This window comes from Theobroma umbraticum, unplaced genomic scaffold (genome assembly GCF_002168275.2).
Source record: "Theobroma umbraticum cultivar Fairchild unplaced genomic scaffold, ASM216827v3 scaffold_4583.0, whole genome shotgun sequence".
Classification (NCBI taxonomy): domain Eukaryota; kingdom Viridiplantae; phylum Streptophyta; class Magnoliopsida; order Malvales; family Malvaceae; genus Theobroma; species Theobroma umbraticum.
Window position 1 is genome coordinate 59,742 of NW_018397304.1, and position 15,206 is coordinate 74,947.

At 38.4% G+C, this 15,206-nt stretch overlaps 4 protein-coding genes and 1 long non-coding RNA gene across 7 annotated transcripts; 4 read left to right on the forward strand and 1 right to left on the reverse strand.

The window, feature by feature from the left end:
* LOC110428822 (uncharacterized) lies at positions 1 to 1,269 on the forward strand. Its single transcript, XM_089785718.1, is given in 2 exon segments — positions 1 to 677; positions 679 to 1,269. Coding segments are annotated over 2 exon segments (834 nt in total). The 5' UTR covers positions 1 to 36; the 3' UTR covers positions 872 to 1,269.
* Positions 1,270 to 1,803: 534 nt separating this feature from the next.
* LOC110428806 (uncharacterized) lies at positions 1,804 to 3,148 on the forward strand. The gene is made up of 2 exons (XR_002446521.2): positions 1,804 to 2,018; positions 2,674 to 3,148. It is a non-coding gene; the product is annotated as an uncharacterized LOC110428806 (long non-coding RNA).
* A 197-nt stretch (positions 3,149 to 3,345) lies between these two features.
* On the reverse strand, positions 3,346 to 8,337 carry LOC110428805 (arogenate dehydratase/prephenate dehydratase 1, chloroplastic-like). 3 transcript variants are annotated; one of them, XM_021444728.1, is made up of 13 exons: positions 8,187 to 8,337; positions 7,823 to 8,121; positions 7,324 to 7,391; positions 7,129 to 7,221; positions 6,642 to 6,842; positions 6,291 to 6,371; positions 6,059 to 6,154; positions 5,584 to 5,661; positions 5,406 to 5,495; positions 5,259 to 5,326; positions 4,582 to 4,663; positions 3,834 to 3,897; positions 3,346 to 3,723 (listed from the first exon to the last, which is right to left on the reverse strand). In XM_021444728.1, the coding sequence occupies exons 2-12, from the start codon at positions 8,019 to 8,021 to the stop codon at positions 3,841 to 3,843; spliced, it is 1,113 nt and encodes a 370-aa protein (XP_021300403.1). In that variant the 5' UTR covers positions 8,022 to 8,121; positions 8,187 to 8,337; the 3' UTR covers positions 3,346 to 3,723; positions 3,834 to 3,840. The 3 variants fall into 3 exon arrangements, with proteins under 3 accessions (XP_021300403.1, XP_021300402.1, XP_021300399.1); XM_021444727.1 differs by having other exon boundaries at positions 3,346 to 3,713; positions 3,793 to 3,897; XM_021444724.1 differs by having other exon boundaries at positions 3,793 to 3,897.
* Positions 8,338 to 8,553: 216 nt separating this feature from the next.
* Positions 8,554 to 10,398, forward strand: LOC110428809 (putative membrane metalloprotease ARASP2, chloroplastic). The gene has a single exon (XM_021444731.1). It carries the CDS (start codon positions 8,719 to 8,721, stop codon positions 10,066 to 10,068), a length of 1,350 nt encoding a protein of 449 aa, XP_021300406.1. The 5' UTR covers positions 8,554 to 8,718; the 3' UTR covers positions 10,069 to 10,398.
* Positions 10,399 to 11,574: 1,176 nt separating this feature from the next.
* On the forward strand, positions 11,575 to 14,638 carry MYB101 (myb domain protein 101). The gene is made up of 3 exons (XM_021444735.2): positions 11,575 to 12,266; positions 12,886 to 13,786; positions 14,120 to 14,638. The coding sequence occupies exons 1-3, from the start codon at positions 11,967 to 11,969 to the stop codon at positions 14,377 to 14,379; spliced, it is 1,461 nt and encodes a 486-aa protein (XP_021300410.1). The 5' UTR covers positions 11,575 to 11,966; the 3' UTR covers positions 14,380 to 14,638.
* Positions 14,639 to 15,206: the final 568 nt, after the last annotated feature.

Below are 15,206 nucleotides of genomic sequence, written 5' to 3' on the forward strand. Positions count from 1 at the left end.
AGCAGATCAGTCTCAAACAGAGAGCAAAAATGGAAAATGGCCATGGCAATCTCTGCGAAATGGTTTGCTTTCATTCTCCTTTCTTTCTGCATTGTGCTTCATATGAGTACAATTGCTCTTGGTGATGACAAGGTTGACAAAGCTAGATTTCGAGATGACAATTGTAGATGGGGTCCAAGGCGTTGTGGTGGCCGATTTAGTGGTCGTGGCCCGTCGTTTGGTGGTGGACGTGGAGGAGGTGGTGGTGGTGGGATTGGAGGTGGTTCGGGTCATGGTGGGGGATTTGGAGCAGGAGGTGGAGTCGGAGTTGGTGCTGGAGGAGGTGTCGGGGGTGGTGGTGGAGGTGGAGGTGTTGGGGGTGGTTCAGGGCATGGTGGAGGTTTTGGAGCTGGAGGTGGAGTAGGTGGTGGAGCAGCAGGAGGTGTTGGAGCTGATGGTGGAGGAGGAGTTGGTGGTGGTGGTTCAGGTCATGGTGGGGGCTTTGGAGCTGGAGGAGGTGTAAGTGGCGGAATTGGTGGTCCTGCTGGAGGAGGTGGAGGTGGGGGAGGAGGAGGAGGAGAACTTGGGGGTGGAGTAGGTGGAGCCTCTGGCTATGGAGGTGGATTTGGAGCAGGTGTTGGAATAGGAGGTGGGGCTGTAGGAGGTGGTGGCGGAGGAGGTGGTGGTGGTGGTGGCTTGTGGGTCTGGTCATGGTGGAGGTTTTGGAGTTGGTGGTGGTGCAAATGGTGGTCGAGGAGTAGGAGGTCATGGTGGAGGATTCGGAGTTGGAATTGGAATTGGTGTTGGAGTTGGAGTTGGCGCTGGTGCTGGCGCTGGCCAAGGCTCAGTCACTGGTTCTGGTAGCGTCGGAGGTGGTGGTAGCAGAACATGAGAGTGTTTTTCTTTGGAAATTTAAATTACGTTTGTATTGCAAAGCAAAAACATGTCTTCATGGCATGGATACAACTTAGTTTGTTTTAAGGTTGTATGAGTTAGTATTCTTGAGGTGCGAATAATGTATAATGGGTTTATTAACGTTGTTGAAGGTGAAAAAGAAATCCCAAAACAAGACAGGACCAAAATATTACTAGTATAGTTTGAAGTCCGTACCAATTTAAGTAAATGTTGTTATTTTATTTTTCCTTTTCACTTTTATTGGGAGCCAAGTTATTGGCTTAGACTAAAATTATAGGTAGGCAATGTCCTTCACAATCTAGAGTATCTCGATATTCCTGTCATTCATATATATATATATATATAAATGTCCAATCCAACATTAAATGGTCATAATTTTCCTTCGTCTAAATCTCTATGTAGTATATACTAAACTAAACACTCTCTTTTTTTCTGTTTAGTAATAAAAAGATGGAGTTAATTTATTATCATTCAAAAATTAAAAGTATATAAAAAATAAAAAATTAAATATACGTTAGATTTCAATGCATGCATGCATGGTACGTAATTCAGTCATGTATTGTTCATTGTTTATAGAGGAAATGATTTCTTATCTTTCATCTCCTGGTCCAGCCATATAAAATTTTGTAAAATTAATTATTCATTTTAATTCGAGTGTTTGAGAGAAGCGGACGATGAACACTAAAGAGAACCACATCTGGTTGCAAAGGAAGGTCGTACTCGGAGCTTCAAAGGCATGCTGACCATCCATTTCTGTCGTGCCTTTTTTGTATTTCTTTCCATTTTTATATTAAGAAAGAAATTAACACGTAACTTCAAAGGACTGTTCACCAAATTGTCCAGGTTCAATGAACCTCAAAATCCAAACTATGCTAGTACTTGTTCTGTGTGCTGGTATATATCTCTCCTTCGAGCCACCCACCCCTTGTCCTCTTCATAGTATCATCCCATGAGTTTCCTAGAAGAAACGTAGAATAATGTAGGGAGTTTGTTTCTTTCTTTCTTTCTTTCCCTTTTCTCTGCTGTTTCTGGCTAGGAAGAATTTGAGGTTTCCCTGGTGCCTGCCTTAGTTTTGGCTTTCAAGCTTCAAGTTGCACAATCTGCACTTTCAACGTCTTTCTATCGTACGTATCGTTGTACTTTCTTTCAATTCTTTTTTTTTTTTTTTGCCTAGAAGTTAAATCACTTTGAATTCTAGTGTTCATACATCTTTTTCTATTATTTTTTGCTCGAATGACCAGCTTTTATGTTTTAGAAAGAAAAACCAGAAAGGAATAAAAAAAACCAATAGAAAACTAGTTTATTGATGCCCAATCGGATCTTTTATATATATATATATATATATATTTATCTGATAGGTGAAAACTGAAAACTTTGATGATGAAGATCCAAAATAGCTTGTATATCTATTGATTTGTTCACGAATTGATGGGTATATGATCTCTTGCTTAAAATGTAATTTAAAAATAAGATCGAATCTCTTTTCTTAATTCAGAAAAAAAAACTTATGTAATGAAATTATGTGTGTACTTTACGGTTGGAGTCTTAATTTATCAATAAATTTTCAGTAAATTGTAGACCAAGGGTGCTATCATAATGTATATAGTTGCTGAGTAGCAGACGTCATTATTCTCAATTAAATAAGGAAGGAGTCACTAGACTAGTCAGATCTATATCAAGTATTTGAGAACCAATATTATTGTGTATTTCCTTTAAGGTCATACCATTTCTTTCTTGGAACTTGATATGTATGTTCCTGCTACTACCTTCCATTTTCAGGTATATGCATCGTGTACGAGGTCATTAACTCATGCCCTAGAACCATGAGCGGAAACGGAGATGGGAGGAAGGTTGATGCCAAAGCCAAGGAGTTTGGCTTCGACAAATTAAGAGAGAGAATATCAAGGCAGGCACGTATACAAATGGACCTATGGGGCGTAGCTCCAAGCTACTGATTTCCGATTCCAATTCCATCCTAGAGTGCAAAGCGCTCGACACGACACAGATTCTACTTCTTTCATCGGAGTTCCCCTTCAAGACTTCAGTTTTCCAGCCCAGACCGTAAAAGCTTAGATTGCCCTTTGCCAAATGAAAAAGTTAAATATGTTATGTGTATTGTGATTTTGCGTCAATGAAGAGTTCCCCCTTGAGCTTCAGAATTTTCTTTATTTTTTCATCTTCTGGGCCATGCTTTATGCAATTAATTCTACGTTGAATAAATTAAGGAAAGAGGAAGACATAAATTTTTGGTCTATATATCGACAATTAATGTGGTGAATGTCATTGTCCCACAATTCAAATATGTGTGTGTATATATATATATATCCAGAAACACTGATCAGCCGTTGCCACTATTTCCCTCAAGAGGGAATCAGAGGGCCTATGATGAATTCTTTTCAGTCACCAAACATTTCGTTTACTGCATATGATATGATATTGCTCAACAGACGGTTTTCTGGTGACACTCTGGCTATACCAACGAAAATAATACATGACGCTGAATTAGCGTTAGCATAACAACTATTGATCCCAAAATCTCTAGTACAATCTAAGTTGGAGGGATTTTACATGTTATGGAATCTCCGGCTAAAATATTAACAAAGAAAAAAGTACCTATTATATATGTGGACTAACGGTGTCATCTTGTTGCAGAGTATGCTACACTATGTAGCTTGGTTTGAACTTTCTAACTGATAAGGATAATTTCCCTGTAGCTCTCATGCTATGATCTTCAATTGATTGTATCAAATCCTACCTTGAATCTGACTTCAAAGCATTTTATATATCCCGCGTTGGGACCTCTCTTCAAGATGCATCCCCTATCACCACCTGTAAACTTGAGCTTTAATCCACTATATTGTAAGAGGTAATGCCAAAAGGTTTACAAGAACTTCTTACTGCTAACTCAAAAAGGACATGGATATGAAAAGAGTGCATACGAGACAGCTACAAAGTCGTGTCCATGGGATAGCAACCAAGTACTCTAAGAAATGTTGCAAATTCCTGCAGTGCAATATTAAATTGTAATGCCCAAAAGGACTCCAAGACCAAGAACTACCATATCGAACGATAATGACATATCGCAATTGTTAAACATGTCATAAAGCAACTATCTAAGCTCAAAGATGACTGCATGACATCCCCAGCAAGACAGCAACAGAGGACAAAACCATGACTTTGAGCAGGTTAGTGATAGGTAAACAATTTCATAATTCTTCTGCAAGGAAACATGAGTTATATAATTTGTCACCAACCTCACGATTAAAGACGTGAAGCAGTTAAATGTATAATGACCTACAAAATTTTTACCTATAAAGAATCAAATAAAACCGAAAGAAAAACCAATAACAAATAATCAAACACTTCTCATTTTCAGTTATGCATACGCCCTCTAACTTCAGAATTTCCTAAAACATGTAAAGCAAGCTTTGATACAATATTCTTGACCCCTAAATATAAGAATCTAATCAGGAAGCCCGGTAAGTTCCAAAGGAGATATGGCAGGAATTAGGGAGTACTTTCTCAAGCAATAGTCATATACCGTAGGAAAAACATTACAACATAATAGACAAATTGACAGAAGGAAGGAAAAGTTTGTTCTAGAATTGTATACAGAATTTGAAAATTTAGAAGTCAGCAGGCACAAAAAAAGCCATAATATGTATAGTTAAAACTAAGAAACCAAACCTGCAAATGCACCAAAGCATTTTGTGCACGAGGCTCAGCCATAGAAGCTTCAAAATCAATATAGAAAAGATAATCAAAGTACCTGAAACCGTAAACTGGTCTGTCAAACAACAAACTAGATGAGGTTGTACACATATTTACACGACTGTATGTTCATTGCAACTGTCTCTTCTCTATCTCTGGTATTTGTTCTGATAAAATTCTACAACACAATGACAAAGGTGCTCAATGATCATTTGATCCAAGCATCACTCTGCTTGTGAATGCAAAACGGACTTGGTTCAGTTCTGTTGGTGGCATCTTTACAAGTTAATTAGTTAACATTATAACCTCATATACATGATTGGCTGGCTCCCAACTAGCTGCTTCTACTTATTAGTGATCATTTTAATTTGAATAAAGGTACAATCATAAGACTATGTGATTTTAAATGACTCAGCTCTAAATATGGAGTTGTTACTATGGCATATTTGGGGGATATAGAGAATTATGCACATACACAAGTTTTTTCCACGTTTTCCAAAATAGAAAAGGAAAAGAAAGAAAGAAAAAAAGAAAGTGCCTGTTCCGTGTTCAAGTAATATTCTTTTACTTATCCTGTCAGAACATCCACCAGTACTAGAAAGGTTTTAAACTTTTAATGGTCATTGAACTGAATCTTAAAATATTATACTCACTTGGCTGCCCCAGTGTTGGAGTCATCAACTACTCTTAATGGCCGTTTTCTCTGGGGCCGACTTTCAATCTGAAATTGTGCAGAGAAGAAAGAGTAAGAAACAAAGGCTCTCTGACAGCGTAAACTAGAAAAACAACCTTTAAGATACCTTTGTCAAATTTATGTCTCTCAGTGCAAACACTGCCAATGCTTTAAACAATATCCCAGGCCCTTCTTCCAAAGTAAATACAATACTTGTCTGGATTGAGGAACTATTATATTTGAAACTGGCAAACTCTTGAGTGAACTTAAAATAATTATAAGTTAGAAGGAAGAACAACGTTTACCTTAAAGGGCTTATCAGTCCTTGAAATTATTGGATCCCTAGCAAATACCAGAAACCGAGTGATATTGTCAGGGTCATCCTGCAGAACACACTAAATTTTAGCAAAGAAAGCAGCATTTCAGATTAATCACAGTAATTCTCGGTATAATTGAGCACATATGGACAATTGACATAACCATAAGCTGAGACATGTCAAATTACATCAAATGAACGTCAACTTCCACCTAAACTTGCTTATCCAAAAGATATGAACTTCCACCCAAACTTCAAGAAATGATTGTAAATATTGCACTTTCACATTCTTAGGTTGAATAGTTTGTTTTCTACATTACCAAAATATTACAATAAAATCATAAAATTTCCAGGTAAAAAAATGAAGGTAAGACGATCAAATCAGCCAGAAAGACACCATGCTTATTTTTCCCTTGCAGGAAAGCAAGTTAGAACTATAAAGAACAAAGGAGGTGAAAAGATACCTGAATTTTCTCTGCAAGTACATTAAGTCCATAGACTTGTGCAGCTCTAATACTTGCAACAACAGCAGCATCCCTCAGGCCATTTGAGGCTACGTACTAAAGCAAAGTGATTTAAATTAAATACTCTGTTAGGTTAATAGAGGAAGAAGAGACATTCTGTCTCAAGCAACCTGATAGATGTTGGCGTATCAAGATTCAAGTTAAGAAATTAAAGGGACTCTAAAACAAATACCTGAGCAGCGCTAGCTGTATCATCAACATTTTCCCTGGCTACACCCAACTTACTCAGGAAAATGTCACTCAGGGCAAGTGCCTGCATGTAAGAACATAACTTGCATAAGTTAAAAGTTAAAATTTTTGTTGGACATATTGAATGAGACAGTGTTGTATTACAAACATATACTACCCTTTTGAGCACCAGAATAATGTGATCATAATAGATCAGTTATTGTGCACAAAAGAAGGATTGAGCTGCAGACTGATTGACTGTACTATGTAAATGAGGCAAGGCCTATGGATGCCTATTGAAACTAACAAAAATAGAGAAACAAAATGAAAGGAGATTTGGTGAGAAAAGACTAACCTGGGGATGACTTAGCACTCGTTTCAACTGCTCCATTCTGACCCCTGGCAGAGCTAGTAGACAGAAATTGACAGGCAGCTGCACCTCACCAACTATATGAAGCCTATGACGAAGGAGTAAATCATAGTTGCGATGGATACTACCGCCAGAAGAATTCTCAATTGGAAGAACTGCCTTTTCAGCTAGCCATAATTCAACCGCCTGCCCATATGAATGTCTCTTTATCAGAATAAAATAAAGAAAGAAGCATAGATTTGCATGTCAGAAATATTTCTCTCCTTTAGGTGTTTGGACACCAAACAGTTGCTAAAAGAATTCATTATTCAGGATTGAGTCAATGGCAGACAGTCAGAGCTATTAAAGTAAAAGCTGAGATTACACGTTACGGTGACAAATAGATTTTCAAACATGAACACATGGCAGAATTAGGCTTCTGTAAAGAATCCTCTTTTCCTTTACATACTAGTACAACAACCAGATAACGAACCTTAAATGCATCTTCAAACTCATCACAGGGTACTGTTTTACATTTAGGGTAGGCTTTGAGTGCAGCATCCTCAGCGTAAGAACCTAGTGTCCCCTGGACCAATAATTTAATCAAAGTGAAAAAAAAAAGGTTCTTTGAGTGGCAATTCCTATTTATCCTTTTCCGGGAAGTAGAGGCAAGTGATTCTTATCATACCTTAAATGATATCCGCACCTTTGAAGAATCATCAGGAGTGACTGATAAATCAGCAACAGTTAATGGCTCTGCAATTAGTGGGAAAATTCAAAAGAGGATATTGCACGGAATTGGACAGTAGATGGGAATCTGACCAAGCTAATATTGGAGAAACCAAAGTAACACTCACAGAAATTATTATTTAGACAAACCTTAACTCTCAAATTGGATCTTGGGGGCGAATGATACTATGATAGAGACAGAAAGGGAAAGCTATTTCATTTCCTAGTTAAACGTAGAAGCAGGTAATATACCAGCGCACAAACATTCATTCAAGGCTAGTTAAATGCACCCAGATCCCATTCCCAGAAAACAATCAAAGAGCCTTAAACAGTTGAACCTACTAAAGTTTGGTTTTAGTAGAAAATGAAAATTGTACAAATTGTAATAAGAATTCCAGTAATTATCTCGGAGAAGAATTCAACAAAAACAATTAAGTAAGAGAGAGATAAACACTGACTTGGGAGAGAAGTCAAATCCTTGTGGAATTTCCTTCCTTGGTTATGAGTAGCAGATGCTTTGCCAACTTGAACGGAGGAGCTTATTGACCTGTGACCTGAAAACCATCTAACGGTAACGGGTGCCGGGTTAGAGGACTGATTCCACCCGGGAAATTCATAATGACTCCACCCCAACAGAGCAACACATTTCAAAGCCATCAATCTCTGAGTTGTTTGAACTTTAAGTAGGTTATCTTATCAGAACAAGAAGCACTGGTTCGGACGCGTTGTTGGTTGGTTGGTCAAGGAGTTTCGCCACCTGAAATTCAATTGAAAGATCATTAGTAGGTGACTAGGTGGGTATGTGTATCGGTTGTTACTCACTTTCATTACTCTGCAAATGTCGTTGGGAATGGAAAGCCGGCCCGGATGACACGCTTTTCTTGTCTTTCTTGACAAAGGAATTCGTCAACTCTTCCACCGTGCTCCATTTAAATTACCATTAGGGATTTCTTTTATATATAATATTTAATACTGGTAGTGCAAACTATTTTAAGTTATTTCTGTATTTTGGTTGGACATGGTTGGTGTCACAAACTTTGGTGTTAATGATTGAGTTTATATCATAATTAACGGGTGGTTATAGACTTTATGAAGGATAGTTGAGATATTTTTTTTTCATTTAATGATTATTTTCACTAAATAAATTCAATCTATGAACAAGTCCAGACGGAACAATCAGACCACTTACCAAAACGAGAGGGTGGCATTTCGGCTTACTGAGTGGGGCATTTCCCCCCACACAGACCCCGAACCCAACAACTATGAGTTATCCTACTCTGCTTCTGTCTTTCGCCACACGATATTTCCTTCACTTTTCTCTTTAATCCCAACTCTTCTTTGAGGCCAACAAACCATGCTCATTAACTTCTCTTCTTCTTGTACTTGTCCGCCTTTCTCTTCTTCTTCTTCCTCTTATATCCTTGGCAGATTATCCAATTCGAAGCCACCTTACTTGGAGTTCCCTTTAAGATCCAGAACACACCTCTTTAAATCTCTTTCTCCTTCTGTTTCTTACTCTTCTTCCCCCTCAAGCAAGACCAAGTTTTTGTATTCGGCTGCCACAAGGGTTGATATCAGGTCATGGGCTCTTCCTGGATTTGATCTTGGGAGTGTTGAATCTGTGTTGGAGGCAGCTGGTGTGTTGACTGCCATCATTGTTGTTCATGAGAGCGGTCACTTCCTCGCTGCTTCTCTCCAGGGAATCCATGTAAGTAAATTTGCTGTTGGTTTTGGTCCAATTTTAGCAAAGTTCAATGCCAACAATGTAGAATATTCTATTCGAGCTTTTCCATTAGGTGGATTTGTGGGATTCCCTGATAATGATCCCAATAGTGATATTCCCGATGACGATGAGAATTTGCTTAAGAACAGACCCATATTAGACAGGGTTATTGTCATTTCAGCTGGGGTTGTCGCCAATATTATATTTGCCTACGGAATAATATTTACTCAAGTCTTGTCAGTTGGGTTACCAGTGCAGGAGGCATTCTCCGGGGTGCTCGTTCCTGAAGTTAGAGCCTTTTCAGCTGCTTCCCGGGATGGTCTTCTTCCCGGTGATGTTATCCTTGCCATTAATGGTATTGAATTGCCAAAAACTGGGCCTGGTGTAGTTTCTCAAGTTGTGGAGATTATAAAGCACAATCCCAAAAGAAACGTGCTCCTAAAGGTTGAGAGGGGAAAGGAGGATTTTGAAATAGGGGTCACTCCAGACGAGAATCTTGATGGAACAGGAAAAATTGGAGTTCAGTTATCGCCAAATGTAAAGATAACTAAAATGAGACCAAATGATATCTTTGAGGCCTTCAATTATGCGGGAAAAGAGTTCTGGGGTCTTTCATATAATGTGGTGGATAGCTTGAGGCAGACCTTTATGAATTTCTCACAATCAGCTGGCAAAGTTTCAGGTCCTGTAGCTATTATTGCTGTTGGGGCAGAAGTTGCAAGGTCAACTGTGGATGGGCTTTATGAGTTTGCAGCTCTCCTAAATCTTAATCTTGCGGTGATAAACCTTCTCCCTTTACCTGCTCTGGATGGGGGTTCATTGGCTCTGATACTTTTAGAAGCAGCTAGAGGTGGAAGGAAGCTTCCGCTAGAACTGGAGCAGCTGATTATGTCATCTGGGATCATGTTTGTTATACTCCTTGGGTTGTTTCTTATTGTCAGAGACACACTTAACCTTGAGTTCATTAAAGATTTGTTATGAAAATTCTCAATGCCTTTGAAGTTTGGCTGCGATGTGGATTGAAAAAACTTTCTTATAAAGATGGAATCAGATGAATCTGATGCATGCCTTTGATGTCTTGCAAAGGAGATGAATTTGGTATATGAGACGCTTGCCTAATTTCTTGGTTCAAAAAGAGATGCTAGATTGCGGGTACTGGTAACTTGTTGGTCTGGTTCTGTTCCATCCAGATTTCTGTATTCCTCGTACTGTTGTAAACTACAAATTCTTTGAAGATAGTGATAGAAAATGGGTAGTGGATTTGGGTACCTTGTTTTCAATGCATAATATCACAATGACATTCTATTATAATTGCATGTTATGAGTAGGCATATGGTCTTAGTTGACATATCGTGTGTGCTATTGACTGCTGCTCATTTGAGTTTAAGGCATATGGTCTTAGTTGACATATCGTGTGTGCTATTGACTGCTGGTCGTTTGAGTTTAAGGAGGAAGATCTGCTCATGTTTCACCAACTTCCTTTTTATGTGATGCCAGCATATGGAATGAGGGAGCTCTTTGACTAGTCTGTTTTAGGCTAGTTTGCACCCACTTTTTGATTTCCTAGTTATAACTATCAATTATCCACCTTCGTTTCTTTCTTGGGGCAAGCATAAACGATTGATGCTTAGCATTGGAAGCCAGGTCCAGAAAACACTCCGCTTCTACTGGGAGAATTGATACCTACTGTTGAAAGGCAAGTTCAGTGGTGATAACAATGAAAAAGTGGAGGGCATCTATTTAGATGAATCAGTGTTGATGCGCTTTCTGTGGTAATGATGAAATGAATTTCTTTTCCTGTTTTATGATTTTCCGTGGAGTCTGGTAGAGATTAAAGGAGGAAAATTACTGCAGGTTATCTCTTCTTTCTCCATTCCATAAAAGGACTCTGGAATTGTATAGTCAAAGTGAATAAATAAAAGATTAAGGTGAAACTTAATTTGGTCAAAGTGAATAATAGAGAAAATGGAAAGTCATTAAATTATATATTGGACAATGGAGGGGGAATTAAGGATTTATCCCAAAAGATCAGTCATTTAATGTTGGATAACAGAAGAGAATTTGATGGCTTAGAGTAGAGTTTGGTAAATGGCTTTTGAAATCAGTGTTGAATATATATAATTTATTATATGTATATATATAATAAAAGAGAAAACAAGAAAAGCAACCTAATTAGAAATAAGCAGAATTGTGATAGAAATAGAAAACGCGTCCAAGGACGTAGGACAAAGCATGCAAAGCGGAGCGAAATCAAAGCTCACACCAATTGAAGTTGTGTTTTCGGTTGTGTGCCAAACCCAATGCCAAAGCCCTTTGGTTTCTGTCCCTCTGGGCGTGGGATGTGGGCTCTCACAAACTCTTTCTTTCTGGCCCCCACACTTCTCTCTCTACATCTCTCTCTTTCTCTCTCTAAATCTACACTTTCATTTTTCTTAATTTCTCCCAACACTACAATGTATTAAAAACACAAAACTAGTAAGAAACAAAGTGTCATTACATACAACTACAGACAAAGACAAGAGCTTTCTTCCCCCCCACCGTCCCTCCCTCTCTCCTCTCTTTCATGCATTTCTCTCGCCCTGAGAGAGGAGAGAACTCTCAAACATACAAACGAAGCTCTTCCCCTACTCTAAGCTTCAATTTCTCAATGAAAAAGCTGGATCAAATCTCAAAACAACATACACTTATTACGTAATACAACTACAGACTCCATCCCTCCTAATTAACATTTCCTCTTCTATTTTACAGTTTAAAAGCTTTAAACTTCCAAACCAAACCAAGCCAACAGAAATAGGCAATAACTGATATAAGCATAGGATTTTTATTAGCTTATTGGCTTGGTGGTGGCCGATAGCCTGATACTGGTTTTAGCAAGCCCCATGAAGAGCAACAGCGGTGTGGGTTCTGATAGGATGATCAGCCATGGCCTCAAAAAGGGCCCATGGACCGCTGCGGAGGACGCCATCTTGATGGAGTACGTGAAGAAGCAAGGAGAAGGGAATTGGAATGCTGTGCAGAAGAATTCCGGGTTGATGAGGTGTGGGAAGAGTTGCAGGTTGAGGTGGGCTAATCATTTGAGGCCTAATCTCAAGAAAGGTTCCTTTTCTCCTGAAGAAGAGAGGATCATCATCGAACTTCACGCTAAACTTGGCAACAAATGGGCTCGTATGGCCGCCCAGGTATTTATATCATTACATATATGTCTGTGTGTATATACAAATATATATTTGCATGCACTTTTCTCTATATACTAGTGTATGTTTTCCATTGTTTTTGCATCTCTTTCATTTCTCCCCTCAATCCTTTAAATTCTTTATAGTATCATTTGATGTTGATTGTTACCTCTAATATGGAGTTACAGGATTTTGAGATCATTCATTCATTCATACACATCATCAGATTTTCCTTTTCTTTTCTTCTGATTAAATGATGAAAGAGCCATATGCTGAGATAAGTCACCAGCGTTCTGCAAAAGACTCATCCCAGCATTCATCTTTCATAGTATGTACAACTCGATCATCCCCTACAAAAAATTGGAAGGTCTTCCTTTTCTGTTATTAGTTCATTCATAAACTTCATCAGATTTTCCTTTTCTGTTTTTTTTTTTCTCTATGTTGATTGTTACCTTTAATATGGAGTTACAAGATTTCGAGATCATTCATTCATACACATCATCAGATTTTCCTTTTCTGCTAATAGTTCTTTAGGCCCACCTCTAGCCTTTTAATTCCTTTGTTGTGCTTTCCTCACTCTCTCCCTCCCCTCCCTTTTCTAATTCATCTTTTTGGTTTCCCAAAGTTGCCCGGTAGAACTGACAATGAGATCAAGAATTACTGGAATACGAGAATGAAGAGACGCCAAAGAGCAGGGCTGCCCATTTACCCTCAAGAAGTAGGAGATGATGTCGCTGGGATTCTTCTCCAACAGCAGCAAGAACAAGAACAGAAAATTCAACAATATCAAGGGCGAAAGCGACCTAACTCTTCTTCATTATCATCTTTCCTTTCCTCTTCTCAGGGTAGAAAGCACGATTATATTTCATCTTTCTCCTTCTTAGAGTCCATGAATCTCTCATCAGCTGGACAGAATCAAGCCATCTCTTCATGTTACTCCAACCTCAGCCACCAGTTCAAGCTCTATCATAACACTGGCAATAACATTGGTTTTGCTCTTCCTCTATCCCCGAATTCTCCATTTCTACCCTCATCCTCAGATTTGTGTAACGAAAACATAACTGCCCAATTGTCAGCACCATCATTCCAGTTCATCGATTCCGGAGGTCTTGACAACACTTTAAGCTTCAGTTCGTTGCTAATGGGAGCTCAAACTGAGCCAATCGACTTTGTTCCAGGATTGAAAGCAGACCTTGGTTCATCCCAAACACCACCACGACCAACAACTCCTGCTTCTTCTTATACAAGCAGTGGTCGTGTTTGTCTGGTTGCACCTTCAGGCAACAGAAACAATTACTGTGAACTCAAGGGCAGTAGTGGCTTGTTGGATGCTCTCTTGGTGGAGTCTCGATCTTTGTCTCGCAATGAGAGAAACAAAAATGGTGAAGAATTTCCACTCGTGATTGATAAAGAGAAAGGCGTTATGGATGCAGCTAATGCGGAGAACGAGGAAGAGGAAGTTGACGCCAATAAGTGCGTTGTTGAAACCCACCGCGATAACTTTAGCTCCTGTCCATCGTCAATAGGTAGGTCATCATTCTTTGGTTTTGGCTACATCCAAGAGTATAGGTGAATATTATTTGTTTAAATGTTTTTTTCATGTCTATATCATATGATATAATAATAGTAATAATAATTTATTGCTCTGATTTATAATATTTGGTTTGCGAATTAATTGATTTATTCATGAATGATTCGAAAAGATACTACATTTAAAGTTGCATTTGAAGTGAAATGTATAAAGGCATTGATCATTTAATTTGTGCAAGTGATCTATATATATAGGTAGATAGCACATTTCTATATGATCACGAGATAATTCATTCAATTTTCTCAAATACCTTTCACATGGACGGCAGGGCTGAAACCAGGAGATGAAAGCATAGAAGAGATGAATGCCATGGACGATGACTTGCACAGCTTACTCAACAATTTCCCCTCATCGACGCCACTACCGGAGTGGTACACCAAGAGCACTCGTATATCTAATAACGGGTCACCGTCTGGTAATATGGTGCTGGACGCTCAGCAAAACGTTTCACCAGCCGCCGCTACAACGGCTGACCTTGATTGGTCCTTGGGTTCTTGCAGTTGGAAAAATATGCCTGGCATTTGCTAAATTAATCCATTGGATTACTAATTAGCAAGGAAATATATATGGGACTATCAGTTATACTTAAAAGGACTAGAAAGTTAATTAATTAGCGCCGGTGTTGAATGTTGATTGATGTAGTTAGGCCATGCTAGCTAGTTTCTGACAATATGATCTTAATCAGTCTTTTTTTGTGGTTGAATTCCTGCTTCCTATACATAGTAGCTATTCGGGTGTGGCTAATGCAGGTGGTGTACTGTCAGGTTTAGCCCTTTAAAAACGTAATCCTTGCTTCATGCTATCTAATGTTGTGTGTGTGTGTGTGTGTGTGTATATATATATATATATATATATATATATATATATATATATATATATATATATATATATATATATATATATATATATATATATGATAAATATACTTGTTTCATTGTAAGGGCTGTATGAACTATATATTGGACTAGAATATGAAATGCTTATTGATAGACATTCCAGAACGTTTTGGTGATTAATTTTTACGTGAAATTCTTGGACATGTATCCCATGCATTGCTTTAGTCTTAAATTAACGCAGTGTATAGCATGCAACGAGTATTGCTAATCGTGGAGGCAACTTTGATAGGTATGTATTGAATTGTCGTCTCCTTCACTAAGGTGATTAAATAAAGAGAGAAGAAATGATGGTATGGCGGATGTGGAAAGCTGATCAAATTCCCTTATCATCTAATTTTGGGTATTGAAACGTCTCGATTTTCAGAGAGAAAAAACAGGATTCACGCATACCATCTTTCCCTTATCATCGCCCAATTCCCTCTGATGTAGCTTATAATACTTGCAATATGAAAATGATTC

Coding starts and splice junctions, on each gene's coding strand:
- LOC110428809 (XM_021444731.1), top strand. CDS start 8,719: ATGCTCATTAACTTCTCTTCTTCTTGTACTTGTCCGCCTTTCTCTTCT.
- LOC110428805 (XM_021444728.1), bottom strand. CDS start 8,021: ATGGCTTTGAAATGTGTTGCTCTGTTGGGGTGGAGTCATTATGAATTT. Junction 7,392..7,822: donor GGATTTGACTTCTCTCCCAA/GTCAGTGTTTAT, acceptor CACTAATTGCAG/AGCCATTAACTGTTGCTGAT. Junction 4,664..5,258: donor TCCAACACTGGGGCAGCCAA/GTGAGTATAATA, acceptor TTACGGTTTCAG/GTACTTTGATTATCTTTTCT.
- MYB101 (XM_021444735.2), top strand. CDS start 11,967: ATGAAGAGCAACAGCGGTGTGGGTTCTGATAGGATGATCAGCCATGGC. Junction 12,267..12,885: donor GGGCTCGTATGGCCGCCCAG/GTATTTATATCA, acceptor GGTTTCCCAAAG/TTGCCCGGTAGAACTGACAA. Junction 13,787..14,119: donor CTCCTGTCCATCGTCAATAG/GTAGGTCATCAT, acceptor CATGGACGGCAG/GGCTGAAACCAGGAGATGAA.